The sequence below is a fragment of the Vulpes lagopus genome, chromosome 18 (genome assembly GCF_018345385.1).
Source record: "Vulpes lagopus strain Blue_001 chromosome 18, ASM1834538v1, whole genome shotgun sequence".
Classification (NCBI taxonomy): Eukaryota; Metazoa; Chordata; class Mammalia; order Carnivora; family Canidae; genus Vulpes; species Vulpes lagopus.
Window position 1 is genome coordinate 27,307,852 of NC_054841.1, and position 15,742 is coordinate 27,323,593.

The 15,742-nt window shown below is 51.5% G+C and overlaps 1 protein-coding gene across 1 annotated transcript; it reads left to right on the top strand.

The window, feature by feature from the left end:
• Nucleotides 1-10,538: 10,538 nt before the first annotated feature.
• Nucleotides 10,539-15,153, top strand: SOX12 (SRY-box transcription factor 12). Its single transcript, XM_041733272.1, has one exon. The coding sequence runs from the start codon at nt 10,543-10,545 to the stop codon at nt 11,515-11,517; it is 975 nt and encodes a 324-aa protein (XP_041589206.1). The 5' UTR covers nt 10,539-10,542; the 3' UTR covers nt 11,518-15,153.
• Nucleotides 15,154-15,742: the final 589 nt, after the last annotated feature.

A 15,742-nucleotide genomic window follows, 5' to 3' on the forward strand; every position in this document is an offset into this window, starting at 1 on the left:
TGAAACAAATGAGTTGAAATAACTCCCTAAAGACTATTAATATTGAACAAATTTTTACTTCAAATCCTGGACACATTGATTGTTTAAAACCCCAGTATTTACATGCTTGACTTCTGAATCATCTAAGGGAGTCCACCACATTTAGCCAGTAAGATGAGGATGACCTACTTCCTGCTTTACCCAAGCAGTACCAATTTATTTCTGTTGTTCTAGCATAATTATTAATGCGTCCCCTTCATCATAAGTTATATGGTCACTGCCAAAGGAAAAAGTCTAATGAATTTTAGAGTCAGGTTATAGGGGTAAAAATTATACTCCAGGAGATGAGGGGATGTACCAGTGGTGTGTGATTTCAGAGTCACCAGGCAGGACCTGCTATCCAGATCAAATCCCCTCTGCCATCCAGTCACCTTCTTTTTTCTCCCAATCTGATTAATCCCCATTCCATCAGTCACGCTGGTGCTGTTAGTATTCATGAGAAACATACAGAGAGAGGCAGAGACATAGGCAGAGAGAGAATCAGGCTCCATGCAGGGAGCCTGATGCAGGACCCGATCCTGGACTCCAGGATCACGCTCTGTGGTGAAGGCAGAAGCTCAACTGCTGAACCACCCAGGTGTCCCATGCTGTGCTGTTAAAATGACTCTGCCACTGTCCTTTTCTGCCCATAGACATGTCCCCAGCTATGGTCTCTCTTTTCTGCCTTGTGCTTCTCTGAGTCTCAAAGTACATCTCATGGATTGGCCATCCAGCATTCCAGCAGGATTTTTAAGGCTTTGGCATTTCACAAAGAAGTAAAAATAAAATTCTCCCCACTCAAAAAAAAATAAAACCCACATTTTAAAACTTTGGGGTTAAAAAAAAAACAAAAAACTTTGGGGTAAGCAAAAGATTGTCAACTTTTTATTTTGCTAAAATGAGAAAAACCTCCATCTTCTATATTAGTCTAGTCTTTTGGAAATATAATGTAAGCCTTAAGTGTAATTTAAAATTTTCCAGAAGCCACATTTAAAAAAATTTTAAAAAAGAAAGAAAAAACAGGTGAAAATAAATTTTTAAAGATTTATTTATTTTAGGGCAGACCAGATGGCTCAGCGGTTTAGTGCCGTCTTCAGCCCAGGGTCTGGTCCTGGAAACCTGGGATCGAGTCCCACGTCAGGCTCCCTGCATGGAGCCTGCTTCTCCCTCTGCCTGTGTCTCTGCCTCTCTTTCTCTCTGTGTCTCTCATGAATAAATAAATAAAATCTTTTTTAAAAAAATTATTTATTTTAGAGAGGGAAGCACTGTGGGGGGAGGGGCAGAGTGAGAGGGAGAGAGAGAATCCTCAAGCAGACACCCCACTGAGCCCAGAGCTGGATGCGCAGCTCCATCCCAGGACCCTGAGATCATGACCTAAGCTGGAATCCAGAAGCAGCTGCTCACCAACTGAGCCACCCAGGTGCTCCAAGTTAAATTAATTTTAACATATTTTATTTAACCCAATATATCCAAAATATTATAATCTCAACATACAACCAACAGAAAATGTATTAATGTAATATTTTACACTTTTTATGCTAAGTCTTTGAAAACGAATGACAGTTTTGCACTCTAGCATTTTTCAATTTGGACTAGCCGTTTTTTAGTGCTCAAGAGCCTCATGTGTAGTTCTAAACTATTATTTGGTAAAAGAAAGATCCATTGTACACACACACACACACACACACTTTCATGATCTCTGGTGTTTTTTTTTCTTTTAAGATTGATTTATTTATTCATGAGAGACAGAGAAAGAGAGGCAGAGACACAGGCAGAGGCAGAAGCAGGCTCCATGCAGGAAGTCTGATGTGGGACTTGATCCTGGACCCCAGGATCAAATGCTGAGCCACCCAGGCATCCCCATAATTTCTAAATTTTAAAGAAGACATTTAGATAAATCAAAAAATGAATTACCTTGTTCTTACTGTTCTCTTTCTGCATTAAGAAAGTCCTTGATGCCAGTTCACAGACTGATGTTTTATTTTTTTTTTAATATTTTATGTATTTATTTATTTATGATAGTCACAGAGAGAGAGAGAGAGAGAGAGAGAGAGGCAGAGACACAGGCAGAGGGAGAAGCAGGCTCCATGCACCGGGAGCCTGACGAGGGATTCGATTCCGGGTCTCCAGGATTGCGCCCTGGGCCAAAGGCAGGCGCCAAACCGCTGCGCCACCCAGGGATCCCCCAGACTGATGTTTTAGAGTAAGACACAGTTGGGATGGGTGGAGTTGCAAGATGGTATATGGGTTCGTTCCTTCTTCCCTTTGAACTCCTATTGAGAGTCTGTGTTGTGTGAAGATCTGCTAGATGCGGGATGCCTGGGTGGCTCAGTGGTTGAGCATCTGCCTTCCGCTTGGGTCATGATCCTGGGGTCCTGGGGTTGAGTCCCATGTTGGGTTCCCTGCAGGGAGCCTGCCTCTCCCTCTGCCTGTGTCTCTGCTTCTCTCCCTGCGTCTCTCATGAATAAATAAATAAAATCTTAAAAAAAAAAAATCTGCTAGGTGCTGGGGATACAATAGTGAGAGTGGAAGTTAGGTGGGTCCCCTGATCTCACAAAGCTTCTGCTCTGCCGTAGTGTACCAAGTGAGGCTATGCAGGCAATGAGAGGGTGTATTGCCCGCAGAAAATTTAAAAACAATAATAAACCTGATTAAAAGTCAGCCTGCATTTTATTCTCTCCATGTGCCCACAATTCTAAACCTTGTCAGTGATAAAATACTCCTCCCTGAAGATCAAGCTTTTGGTCTAACTTGAATCTTCTTCTTCTTCTTTTTTTTTTTTTTTTTTTTAAGATTTTATTTATTTATTCATGAAAGACAGAGAGAGGGAGAGACAGAGACACAGGCAGAGAGAGAAGCAGGCTCCATGCAGGGAGCCCGATGTGGGACTCGATCCCAGGTCTCCAGGATCACCCCCTGGGCCGAAGGCAGGCGCTAAACCACTGAGCCACCCAGGGATTCCTGGTCTAACTTGAATCTTAATAATATATTTGTAAGCTTCAAAACATTCTATTTTAATTACTCATGCACTAATAAACATTATATTCTACAAGGAAGCTAACTCAGAGCACTCCCAGCTTAGTTGGCCCCTAACACATGTCAAGTCAGATGCAGCTACAAACGTTAGTTTTGAAAATAAGTTCACAACAGTCCAGAATTGTTCCAGTTAGCTTCCTGAGCACTGTGTCTCCAGACCCTTGGGTACAACATATGTCTCTGTTTAAACAATAAATTCAAAATAAGCAATGATAGCATAGATTATGAGGCTGAAGATTCAGAATTTGATTTGTTTCAACTCTGTCATTCAATATGACCAGGTGAAGCTTTTGTATTTAAGTTAAAATAGTGAAACAAACAGCGAACTACAGTGTGGTAACTGCAAATTTTATTATTTAGTAAAATTGTATTATTATACTATATTGTATTACATTTTATTACAATTTTCATTTGATAAAAATTATGTGTTTTTTGTTTTTAAGTAGATTCCATGCACACTGTGGGGCTTGAACTCACAACCCTAAGATCAAGAGTCACTTGTTCTACTAACTGAGCCAGCCAGGCCCCCCTGATAAAATTTTGTTTTACAGAATTTGAATTATTTATTTATTTATTTATTTATTTATTTATTTATTTATTTATAAGAGACACAGAAAGAGAGAGAGAGAGAGGCAGAGACCTAGGCAGAGGGAGAAGCAGGCTGTATGCAAGGAGCCCGATGTGGGACTCAATCCCACATCCTGGGATCACGCCCTGAGCCAAAGGCAGACAGATGCTCAACCGCTGAGTCACCCAGGTGTCCCTGAATAATGTATTTAATCTTAAAATCAATTCTTAGGGCACCTGGGTGGCTCAGTGGTTGAGGGTCTGCCTTTGGCTCAGGTCGTGACCCTGGGATCCTGGGATTGAGTCCTGAATCAGGCTCACCACAGGAACCCTGCTTCTCCCTCTGTCTCTGCCTCTCTCTCTGTGTTTCTCATGAATAAATAAATAAAAATCTTTTTTTTAATTGATTTTTTAAAAAAATTTTACTATTTTATTTATTAATTCATGATAGACATAAAGAGAAAGGCAGAGACACAGGCAGAGGGAGAAGCAGGCTCCATGCAGGGAGTCCGACTCGGGGACTCAATCCCGGGACTCCAGGACCACGCCCCAGGCCAAAGGCAGGCACTGAATGGCTGAGCCACCCAGGGATCCCCTGATTCTAATTTTTAAAGTGTTTTCTTGGAGGGGGGCACCTGGGTGGCTCGTTGGTTAAGCATCTGCCTTTGGCTCAGGTCATGATCCCAGGGTCCTAGGATGGAGCCCTGCTCAGTGGGGAACCTGCTTCTCCCTCTCCTGCTCCCACTGCTTGTGCACTCTCTCTCTCTTTCTCCCTGGCAAATAAATAAATAATTTTTTAAAAAGTGTTTTTCATGTTTTTAAACCATAATGTGACATAATTATCATTGCTCACTATGTATGCTTATTTTATTTTTTAAAGAATATATTAATGTAATTGAAAACTATTGATTTGATACTCTTCCTTTTTTTGTATTGTAATGTTTATTTTTGCTGACATGATTACATATAAAAAGTTCAAAAAAAGAATATTTTAACCATCTACATTTCTTTTCTGGCCATTATCCTTAGTATTGTTTCTTGCATTTTATGACCGTTCTTGAAGATATTGTCATTTAGAGGATGTGGGTGTTAAAAGTTATCTGTCCTGGGATGCCTGGGTGGCAATGTGGGTGTTAAAAAGTTATGTCCTGGGATGCCTGGGTGGCTCAGTCATTTAAGCATCTTGATTTTTTTCTTCTTCTTCTTTTTTTTTTTTTTTAAGATTTTATTTATTTATTCATTTAAGAGAGAAGCAGAGACACAGGCAGAGGGAGAAGCAGGCTCCATGCAGGGAGCCTGATGTGGGACTCGATCCCAGGTCTCCAGGATCATGCCCTGGGCCGAAGGTGGCGCTAAACTGCTGAGCCACCTGTGATGCCCTCTTGATTTTTTTCTTAAGTCATTATCTTGGGGTTGTGGGTTTGAGCCCATCAGGCTCTGGGAGGGGTCTGCTTAAGATTCTCTCTCTCCCACTCCCCCTCCCTCTCCCCCTCTATCCCCACACCATCTCCAAAAAAAGGAAAAAAAAAAAAGTTATATGTCCTGAGTGTCACATGAACCAGGTAGGCCACTGGTGCACTGAAGGAAAGGGACTTAGGGCTAGAAAAGCTACAAGGAGAGAGAAAGAGGTGGGAGTGCTGGAAAGGGTGGGGGAATGAACTTCACAACATCCTGTGCGGAGAGGCAGCAGAGCTTGTCCCACAAACTGAAGAGGCCAATGTGGCTGGAAGTTGTCTAAAGACAAAGAAAGTGAGAGAGGAGGTCAGGTTGTGAGTAGGGGTCAGACCAAGCTTGGCCTGGTGGGCCCCATTGAAAGCCTGGTGTTCATCTGGAGAGTAATGGTGAAACCACTGAAGGCTTTAAGAAGAGAAGACACACAATCAAATTCGTGCCTGGAAAATACCATCACTCAGGCTTCAGGGAGGGGAATGAAATGGAAGGACACCTGGTGGGTGCAGGGACCAGAAAGGAGGCTAGCAGGTGACCAGATGAAAGGTGATGGTGGCCTGTCTTGTTGGGTAACGGTGGTCAGCATCTCTTCAAGAATTTCCTGGTCTTCCTACTGCAGTCTACATTGAACAGCTCAGTGGTGAGCTCAGCCTTGAAAACCTATGGCCTATAAGATTTAGACTCTGGGACCCCCGTTTGAAAGGATTCAGGGTAGTCAGTGTACACTGATAATCATCACATCTCAGTGGCAGACTGGAGTTTTAGGTTTTGTTTTCCAAAATTTTATTTTCTTCTCTGGGTTCTCATAGGAATTTGAGTACACTCCTGATAGAACATTGCCTTTGATTCACTCAGTAAATATTTAATGAGCCCCTATTTTGTGTTTGGCACTCGCTTAGGGATAGAGCCATAAAATAAAACAAACATATCTGCCCTCTTGGAACTTACATTCTAGTGGAGAGAATATGGGCAAAAGACAATTGAACAAAATAATTCCAGAATGTGAAAACTGCCACGAAGGGGCACCTGAGTGGCTCAGCGGTTGAGCATCTGCCTTCAGCTCAGCTTGTGATCCTGGGTTCCTGGGATTGAGTCCCACATTAGGCTCCCCGCTGGGAGCCTGCTTCTCCCTCTGCCTATGTCTCTGCCTCTTTGTGTGTGTCTTTCATGAATAAATGAATAAAATCTTAAAAAAAAAAAAGAAAGAAAGAAAGAAAGAAAGAAAGGGGCAGCCCCAGTGGCGCAGCGGTTTAATGTTGCCTGCAGCCCAGGGCGTGGTCCTGGAGACTTGGAATCGAGTCCCACATCAGGCTCCTACACGGAGCCTGCTTCCCCCTCCTCCTGTGTCTCTGCCTCTCTCTCTCTCTCTCTATGTCTATCATAAGTAAATAAATAAATAAATCTTAAAAAAAAAAAGAAAGAAAGAAAGAAAAGTGCCATGAAGCAAGTAGAAATGATGCTGAGAATAATATGGGCAAAAATGAAGACGTCTGACAACACCAATCTTTGGACAAGATGTGGCTGAAAAGGATCTCTTCTGGGGCACCTGTGGGGCTTGTTGGTTAAGCATCAGACTGTTGGTTTTGGCTCAGGTTATGATCTCAGAGTCCTGAGATCAAGCCCCTCCATGGGGAGCATGGAGCCTGCCCGGGATTCTCTCTCTCTCTCCCTCCCTCTCTCTCTACTCCTCCACCCTCCCACACAAGTATGCACAATGTGCTCTGACTCTCTCTCTCTCTCAAAAAAAAAAAAAAAAAAAAAAAAAAAAAAGACTGAAATAATGAAAAGGATCTCTTCTATGCTGGTGGTGAAAAAGTAAATTAGTACAACTTGGAAGTTTGACGTTAACTTGTAAAAGTTAGCCACAAGTTCTCAGATGTAGCCATCACAATTTCCAGGATATACTCTGGAGACCCTGCATTTGAGCTCCAGGGGCACATCTAGGATTGTTAACAGTAACAGTCTTCATATGAGCAAAAACTTGGCAATAATCCAATTGTATGTGGATGGGACAACAAATAGGAAAACTGTAGTATATTCCTGCAGCGGAAAATGAACCAACCTCACAGTGGTGCAATATTTTAGGTGAATCTTAGCCTTGTAATACTGAGTGAGAAAGTAAATACCAGACTATTACGTACAACATGATGCCTTTTTGACAAAGCTAAAGGGAAGAGAGTATCTTTTTAAGAAGCTGTACTTTCAAAAGTAAGAAGAGAAAAGAGAAACTGCAACCCTCATACACTGCTGGTAGCAATGTAAAATGGTTCAGCCAATCCACTGAGACAGAGTAGATAAATGGTTGCTTATAGCTGAGGGTTGGAGCAGAGGTAGAGGAGATGGAGGAGAAATGGATAACAAGCACAGAGTTTCTTTGGGGGCTGATGAAAATAGTCTAAAATTGATTGTGGTGATGGTTGCACAACTCTGTGAACATACCATTGCATTGCACACTTTAAATGACTGAACAGGGATCCCTGGGTGGCGCAGTGGTTTGGCGCCTGCCTTTGGCCCAGGGCGCGATCCTTGGAGACCCAGGATTGAATCCCACGTCAGTCTCCCGGTGCATGGAGCCTGCTTCTCCCTCTGCCTATGTCTCTGCCTCTCTCTCTGTGTGTGTGTGACTATCATTAAAAAAAAAAGAAAGAAAATTAAAAAAAAAATAAATGAATGAACATTGTGGTCTATGAATTGTATCTCAATAAAGTTGAGCAAGGAGCCTGAACCAGGGGTCTGTCTTGGGACCCTGAGACCATGACCTGAGCTGAAAGTAGACGCTTACCGACTGAGCCACCCAGGTACCCTGGTTAACTGGTTTTTATTATATTATGTATAAATATAAGCAAACAGAAAGTGAGTCAATTATGGATAATGCCAAAATGTGCCACAGACAACCAATTCTGAGATGTAGGGGAATGGGTGGGCTACATCAGAGAGTGAGCAGGGCAGACCTCTCCAGAGAATCAACTTAAGCTGAGGCTAGAATAAAATGAGTCAACCATGTGGGGATGGGGGTGAAAAAATTTCCAGGCAAAGCTGATAGCATGTACCAAGGCCGTAAGGTGGACCCAAGCCTTCTGGGTTTGAGGATCATCCAGGAGGCCAATCCTTTGAAGCCCTAAGAATAATAGCAGTAGCCACCAGAGTGAGACCTTCAAAGTTCTTAAGCACTGAAAAGATGTACATGCCCTCATAGAGGTCATTTAAAAGAAAACGCATTCTTAAATGGGAAAAATGTGAAAGTGTTAGAAAAATTCTTTTAAAAAGCTTTAATTTTCCCATGATTTGAAATATATACATCCTTTTTTGAAATAAATACATCCCCACTCCGCCAATTTTATTTTCATGTTGATGTCTCTACGTTGTTGGTGCCCACAGTCCCAGACAACAAATATTTATTGAGCATTTACTAGGTGTCAGGGATTTGTTCACAGCCATTTTCCCACTTAACTTGTAAAACCACCATAGGAGGGAGAAACTGCTCTTTCTCATTTCAAGGGGAAAGAAAAGGAGGCACTGGGATGCCAATACAGTAATTCTGACTCCAACGGAGGATTGAACTGGCCAAGCTCCCGTTCTGAAGGCTCAAACCTGGGGTATCTCCAATTCTCAGGGCCCAATAAATCTTGGAAGAGCCCTTCGGTCAGAAGCAGGGCCTTCTCCTTCCCAGAGCCCTGTGCCTTTAAGAGTCTCCCCCTCCCGCCGGCCACGCTCCAATTTCCCTCCCGGGCACCCAGAGCATCACCCCGCCCCCCGCGTCTGCGGAGCCGCACCTCAGTCCTTCCTCTCCGCCCCACACTCTCCGGCTGTGCTCTGGGTCCCCACCCACCGGTGATGGGTGAGGTCTGCCCCCGGGCTCTCACCCTCCGCCCTCCGATAGGATACTGCCCACTGCGCCCCAGCCGAATGCCACTTTAGAGACCCTGATCCCGACCCCCCCAGCTCCTGAATCCGAGGAGCGAGGCCCCAGCGCCCCTTCCCATCGCTCAGGCCCGTGGCGCCGTGAAGGTGACCTCCCCCGGGGGAGCACAGGGCCCGCGGTGCCGGAGCGGGCTCACACGTGGTGAGCGGGGAGCGCGCAACCCCTCCCCGCCACGCGCCTCGAGCATGCGTCGCGGACACGCCTCTTGGCCTGGCTCCGCCCCCGGGCCCGCGCACGCTTCTCCGGGCTCGGGAGGGACGTCGCGCCCCCGTCCCGCAAACTGCGCGTTGCGGTGTAGGGTGGGACCCGGGATGGGACACTCCCGCATCCTCGAACCTCGCCTGAAGACTGTAAGAAGCGAAGCGGACAGTCAGTCCTGCCCAGGACCCTTGACTGGTAGGCAAAATGCCCCAGCGAGATGCGCTGAGCTGGGACCACGAGCCTAGGATTCGAGCCCTAGTCGGCTTGTCTTCCTTGTTCCGAATCCGGAAAATGGGCGTCATACTCTCTTCTTTCTCAGGACTCTTGTGGCGCCTCAAACGAGAGTCAAAAAGAAAATGTGAAAGAGCTTTGTTCATTGCGTTCAAAAGCATTTGTCCAGCCCCTGTGTGGCTGGACCCTGTGTGTCCTAGGCAGGGGCTACATCTGTGAAACAATGAGTCTGGCCCCTTGAAGAGCTCTCCCGAGCCTGAGTGCCCCCCCCCCCCCACATTCTGTTCTGGGATGGTTCAGAAAGACGCCTCCAAAAGAGGAGGGGGCGGAGGTCCCACCTGGCGGCAGGTGTCACTGAATAAGCTAAAATTTCAAAGGCAACGTGGGGCGGGACGAGCTCTCAGAGGCAGATGGGAAGCACGCTCCGCGTTCCCCACCCTCCTTCCAGGCCCCAGCCTAAGAAAAGAAACCGACCTCATCCGACACCCTCCAACCCAGCCGCGAGACCGCCCAGCCCCGCAGCCCGAGCCCCGCCCCGCCCCGGCAGCCAGCGATTGGGAGATGCAAATACCAGCTTCTCTGCCCAGCAACGGGTGACGCGCCGCCCGAGCGCGAGGCGTGGCCCGGCCGCAGCCCAAGCGGGCACCTCGGTGTTTACACGGGGCGGCCCCGCGCGCGCCGCAGCGGCCCGCAGACGGCGAGGGGGAGGGGTGGAGCGCGCGCCGGCGGGGCCGCGCGGGGAGAAAGACACTGGAAGGCGGCGGGGCGGGGAGCTGCGCGCGCGGGCCGCGGCTGAGCAGGAGGCTGCGAGGAGAGCCCGCGGGGGCCGGAGGGTGCGATTCCTCCGCCCCCGCAAAACAATGTGCAGCGTGCGGCAGGGCGCAACTTGCCGGAGGCGGCGGGGGCGCGCCGAGCCCGCCTGAGACCGCGCCGCTGACCTTCTCCCCCCGCCGTCCGTTGGGCCCGAGCGCCCAGCTCCTCGCTCCTCAGCTCGCGGGGGCCGGGCCGAGCTGCGGGGCGGGGCCGCCCCTCCGTCGCTGCTGCCTCCTCCCCCACCCCCAGCCGCGGAGGATGCGGACGGCCCCCGGCGGCGTCTAGCGGCCCCGGGCCCAGGCGCGATGGTGCAGCAGCGGGGCGCGAGGGCCAAGCGGGACGGCGGCCCGCCGCCCCCGGGGCCCGGGCCGGCCGAGGAGGGGGCGCGTGAGCCCGGCTGGTGCAAGACGCCGAGCGGCCACATTAAGAGACCGATGAACGCATTCATGGTGTGGTCGCAGCACGAGCGCCGGAAGATCATGGACCAGTGGCCCGACATGCACAACGCCGAGATCTCCAAGCGCCTGGGCCGCCGCTGGCAGCTGCTGCAGGACTCGGAGAAGATCCCGTTTGTGCGGGAGGCGGAGCGGCTGCGCCTCAAGCACATGGCGGATTACCCGGACTACAAGTACCGGCCGCGCAAAAAGAGCAAGGGGGCGCCCGCCAAGGCGCGGCCCCGCCCCCCCGGCGGTGGCGGCGGCGGCGGCGGCGGTGGCGGCGGTGGCGGCGGCGGCAGCCGGCTCAAGCCCGGGCCGCAGCTGCCGGGCCGCGGGGGCCGCCGAGCAGCGGGCGGGCCTTTGGGGGTCGGCGCGGCGGCGCCGGAGGACGACGACGAGGACGACGACGAGGAGCTGCTGGAAGTGCGCCTGGTCGAGACCCCCGGGAGGGAGCTGTGGAGGATGGTCCCGGCGGGGCGGGCTGCCCGGGGACCCGCGGAGCGCGCCCAGGGGCCGTCGGGCGAGGGGGCGGCTGTCACCGCCTCCTCCCCCACTCCGTCGGAGGACGAGGAGCCGGAGGAAGAGGAGGAGGAGGCGGCGGCGGCGGAGGAAGGCGAAGAGGAGACGGTGGCGTCGGGGGAGGAGCCGCTGGGCTTTCTGTCCAGACTGCCCCCCGGCCCCGCCGGCCTGGACTGCAGCGCCCTGGACCGCGACCCGGACCTGCCGCCCCCCTCGGGCACGTCGCATTTCGAGTTCCCGGACTACTGCACCCCCGAGGTTACCGAGATGATCGCGGGGGATTGGCGCCCGTCTAGCATCGCCGACCTGGTTTTCACCTACTGAGCCCACCGTCAGCGGGGCGCGCACGCCCCCAAACCAGCTGTTTACATACAGGAATCAGGTATTGGGGCCCCTCGGAGGCCGAGGCTGGCACCCCATCTCCCGCGCAGCCTCCCCCCTCCTAGACGTGCCCATCCCCCTCGAATCCAGACATGCCCCTCCCCCGCAGACACACCCCAAGGCAGCCCAACCCCCACTCTTTCCCTGACATCCAAGCCCCGCCCCGTCTTGCCCCCTCCCGCACAGCCACCAGCAGCCAGCCCCCCTCCTTTACACCTCCCGTCCACTCCTACAGACCTGCACCCCTCCCCCACCTCGCACACGCCCCTCCTCGTGGCCGGAGGACACGCCCCTGCCCTTGCTCCCGAATCCCTCCGCCTAGCCCGCCTCTTCTCTTGTTTAGGGGGGCGCTGCGGCTGGGCGGCACCGCGCGCTCCTCCCAGGCCCCTCTCCCCCTCCCCCTCCCTCTCCCCCTCCCCCTCCCGGAGCGCTGGGGCACGCCCCCTTCTCGCGCATGCTTAATGCTCCTTGGGAGGAGGGGGCCGGTCTCAGTCGGACCGCACGCCTCTGTGGCCCGCTCCGGGAAGAAGTGGGGAGGGTGTTGAGCGATCCTGAGAAATCTATTATCCGGGAGCCGCGGCTTCCTTTCAACCCGACGGGGCGTCGCTGCCTTAATGGGAGGAGCACTAGGAAGGGGGAGAAGGAGACTAGCTGGCCCGGAAGGGTTTGGTTTGGAGCTTGGAACTCTCCCTGGTGGCAAAGCCCCTTTTCCTTGCGGGGTTGCCTAGATTGACGTGCATCTCCTTCTCCCACCGCCACCCCACCCCCATCCCCGCCCCACCCCCACCCCCCACCCAGCCTACCTACACGCACCCCTAGACTGCCTCCACAGTCTACCTTGGTCCCAGAAACCTCCCTTTTCTTTCCCCCACCTGGGAACTGAGAATAGGGTCTTCATCTGGAACTGCACCACGAGAGGACTGCCCAAGGAAACTCCGCACCAAGGCATTTATGGGAGTCTGTCTGGGGACAGGGTTCTTGCTGCTCTGTCCACCCCTCCCCAGCCGAGTGCCCCATCACGACAAGGCACACTCCCAGCCTGGGCTTCTCCCTACGCCCGCCACTCCCTCCTATCACTCGAGTCCTGTGCCCACAGTGACAGTATTCAGTGGGAGAAACTGAGGCACGGTGGTACTGGGTGGGGGGTGTTGAGACTGAGCCACGATAGCAGCCGGAGTGGCAAGAAGAGCCCCGCTTTTAAACAGCTGGCTTGAGAGAGACTATCGACTGGGCCAGTGAGACTGGAGGGAGGGTCAGAGTAGCGGAGGTGTGTCGTTTGCGCCTGTTTTTCCACGTGAAAACTTGGTACAGGGCTGCTGTCTGAGGAGGTTGTGTTCAGTTCGGGGTGCCCTCGGGGACCCTGCCCTCTCACTCCCCAACTCTCCGATCAAGTTCCGCCCCTCCGGCCTCCCCACACCCCTTCCTGCCCTCACTACCTGTATCTCACCGGCGTGTGTTCACCCTCCCGGGTGTGCACACACTCTCATTCACACACACAAATCTCAGGAACAAACGGTCCCAGAGTCCTCCTGGACCCCTGCCCAGGGTCTCCGCAGGTCTCTGCCCCACGCGTTCCCGTCGCTGACAAAGCCACCAGCTGCCTCCTTTAAGCTTGGTGCTCCGGCTCTGGGCCTTTCTCGCTCTCTTTCTCTCTCTCTTTCTTGCTCTCTTTCTCTCTTTCTCTTTTTTTTTTAAAGAAAAACAACAACAAAAAGACAATGAAAAAACCCAGAAAACGTCATGTGAGTGAAGAGATGTCACTGTCTGTGGTCTTGGAGAACTAGTCTAGTAGATGAGGGGAGGGGTCCCTCTGGTCTGGGGCACTGGCACCCACAGCAGGACTTCCGCCAGTCTGATGCCAGGACTGAATAAAGTGTATTTGCCCCGACCTCGCCCTGTGGTTCTACATGTCTCTGCCTTTCCTCAGCGGTCCTTCAGACAGTTGGCCAGAGTGAAGTCCATGTGACTTAGCACCGTCCAGGAAGAGTGGGGTCCATGGGCAAGGCACCTGGCCCCTTTAGGCCTCTGTCTCCTGCTCTCTCAGGACTCCCTGGTCTTCATTAAGGGTGACAAACTCATCCATCCTCAAGGCCAGGCGTGTGACATAAATGAGAGAGGCTGGGTAGACACTGGCTTTCTGACCGACTTCACTGGGGGCAGCAGCTCACCTCAGGCAGTTGTGACCTTGTGAGAATGCAGCCCACAGTGGCCAGATTTTCCAAGAGAAGGTAGATACCTGGATGTTTCTATGAGCATCTCAGTTGCAAAATGAAAGCTGGTTCAAAAATGTTTAAATCCTTGTGCTCAAATGAACCCAAGTGTGCAGGCATCCCTGGTCCAAGGGGCCCAGTTTGACCCTGACCTTAACGTGAATTAGAAGGGTCAGGCCACATTGTCTGGGCCCCAAAGCCCCAGTACCACCACCCCCACCCAGCACCTGTGTGACCTTGGGAAAGTTGACTTCACCCTGATTCTTTTCATAGGAGTAACGTGAGGATGATAACAGTGCCTGCTGCAGGGTGAGATGAAGTTTGAGGTGAGAAGCATTTAATAAGATGCTCCCCAAAATGTACTACTACACTGTCCAGAGGAGGAAACAGAGTCAGGATGGCAATGCAGTGTGTAGGAGGGCCTGCGAGCAGCCAAGGTCAGAGTCAGGGCCCCACGCTTGGGTTCTCTCTCCCTGTGGAGTGTTAGGTCAGGGTGCTACCTGTTTGCCTCTGCAGGTGGTGGTAGGCTGTCCCCTCAGGGCTTCTAGTGGGGTAGCATTGGTCCCAGCACCTGGCGCATCATTGGCCCACAGTGTAGATTTATTGAATGAGCAAGGAAGAGCCACGGGAGCCACAGCAATACTTGTCCTTGAAATTCTTACCAGTGGGTTCAGGATGCAGAGGAAAGCCTTTTCAAAATTCTTTGTCCTCCTGACACCCTTCCCCCAAATTCCTCTACTGCCAGATCCAGTGAATTCCTAGGGTTGAACAGAGCCTGTGTGCCTGGGAAGTACCACGGCCAAGTGTGCAGACCTCATTCAGAGAGGGTATTTGGGACTGGGATACCCAAAGGCAATTTCAGAGAAGAGTGTGGCAGGCTCTGGAGGGCTAGGTCCCTATGGAAAGGGGGTCTGGGTGGGGGAGGTGCAAGAATTAGTGACCGTGGTCTCTGAAAGCAAGATGGCAATCAATTAGTCCTCTAGGAAAGAATTGATAAGGCGAGAAATACAGAGATAGGTGCCACCTGAAACGCCCTTGAAAGAAGGACTTCCCCGGCCATGAGAAGTAAGGTCAGTGGATGGCCTCCAGCTGCCAGAGCCAATCCACCCAGGGCAGCCTGCACCCAGCGTCCCAGGGAGATGGGGTATAAACAAACGCCTGGCCTGGCCTTTTGGGTTCAGCGTGGGGGACAGACCTGACAGGCAGCGCAAGTACACCAACTCCCCCTGCCGACACTCACCCCGGACCCCTCCAGGGTGGCCTGAGCTTTGCCAGGCCTGCAGCACAGTTTGACCTCCCATACTCAATCCCGCGTGCTCCCTCTTCTTTTCACAGGTGTCTTTATGCCTAATAAATATCTTGCACCCTAGACTCTGTCTCCGCGTCTGCTTTGGGGGGGGGGGGGACAGTGGAGTGCAGTGGAGAGGGTGAGGGGCCCGGACAGAGGGAATTGGGTTGCTGGCCCTACCTGCACCTGGGTTCCTCTGGTGTCCCCTGACCTCAGGAGAGGGTCTCTTCCTTCCCCCTCGCACCTCACGCCAGCAGCCCTAGCCTCAGGGCCGCACCCTTTCCAGGCGGCATCAGTTAAAAACTGCAGCCTCAGCCCTCCAGTGACTGCAGATCCCTCTTCTGGTCAAAGCTGGAGAGAGGGAGGTTGTAGGTCTTTTTGCCCTTCAGTATGCTGCCGCCACCGCTGTTGTCAGGCAGTTCCTGGCTGGGATAGTCCTAGATCGCTGTGGCACTTTGGGCAGGGTACTTTTGCAGGCCTCAGGTCCCCATATATAATGCTGGGGAGGGGAAAGTAAGAACAGAAGGGAAACCATTTATTGTTACTTGCTTCTTTCCATTTCAGAAGGAAATGGATTCTGACCTGGAAAAGGTGGGGAGAGACCTGCTTGTGTGGACTCTGGGGACACCTAGAGGCTGAAAGGAATAGGAAGCGTTTGAGGATGGGGCTG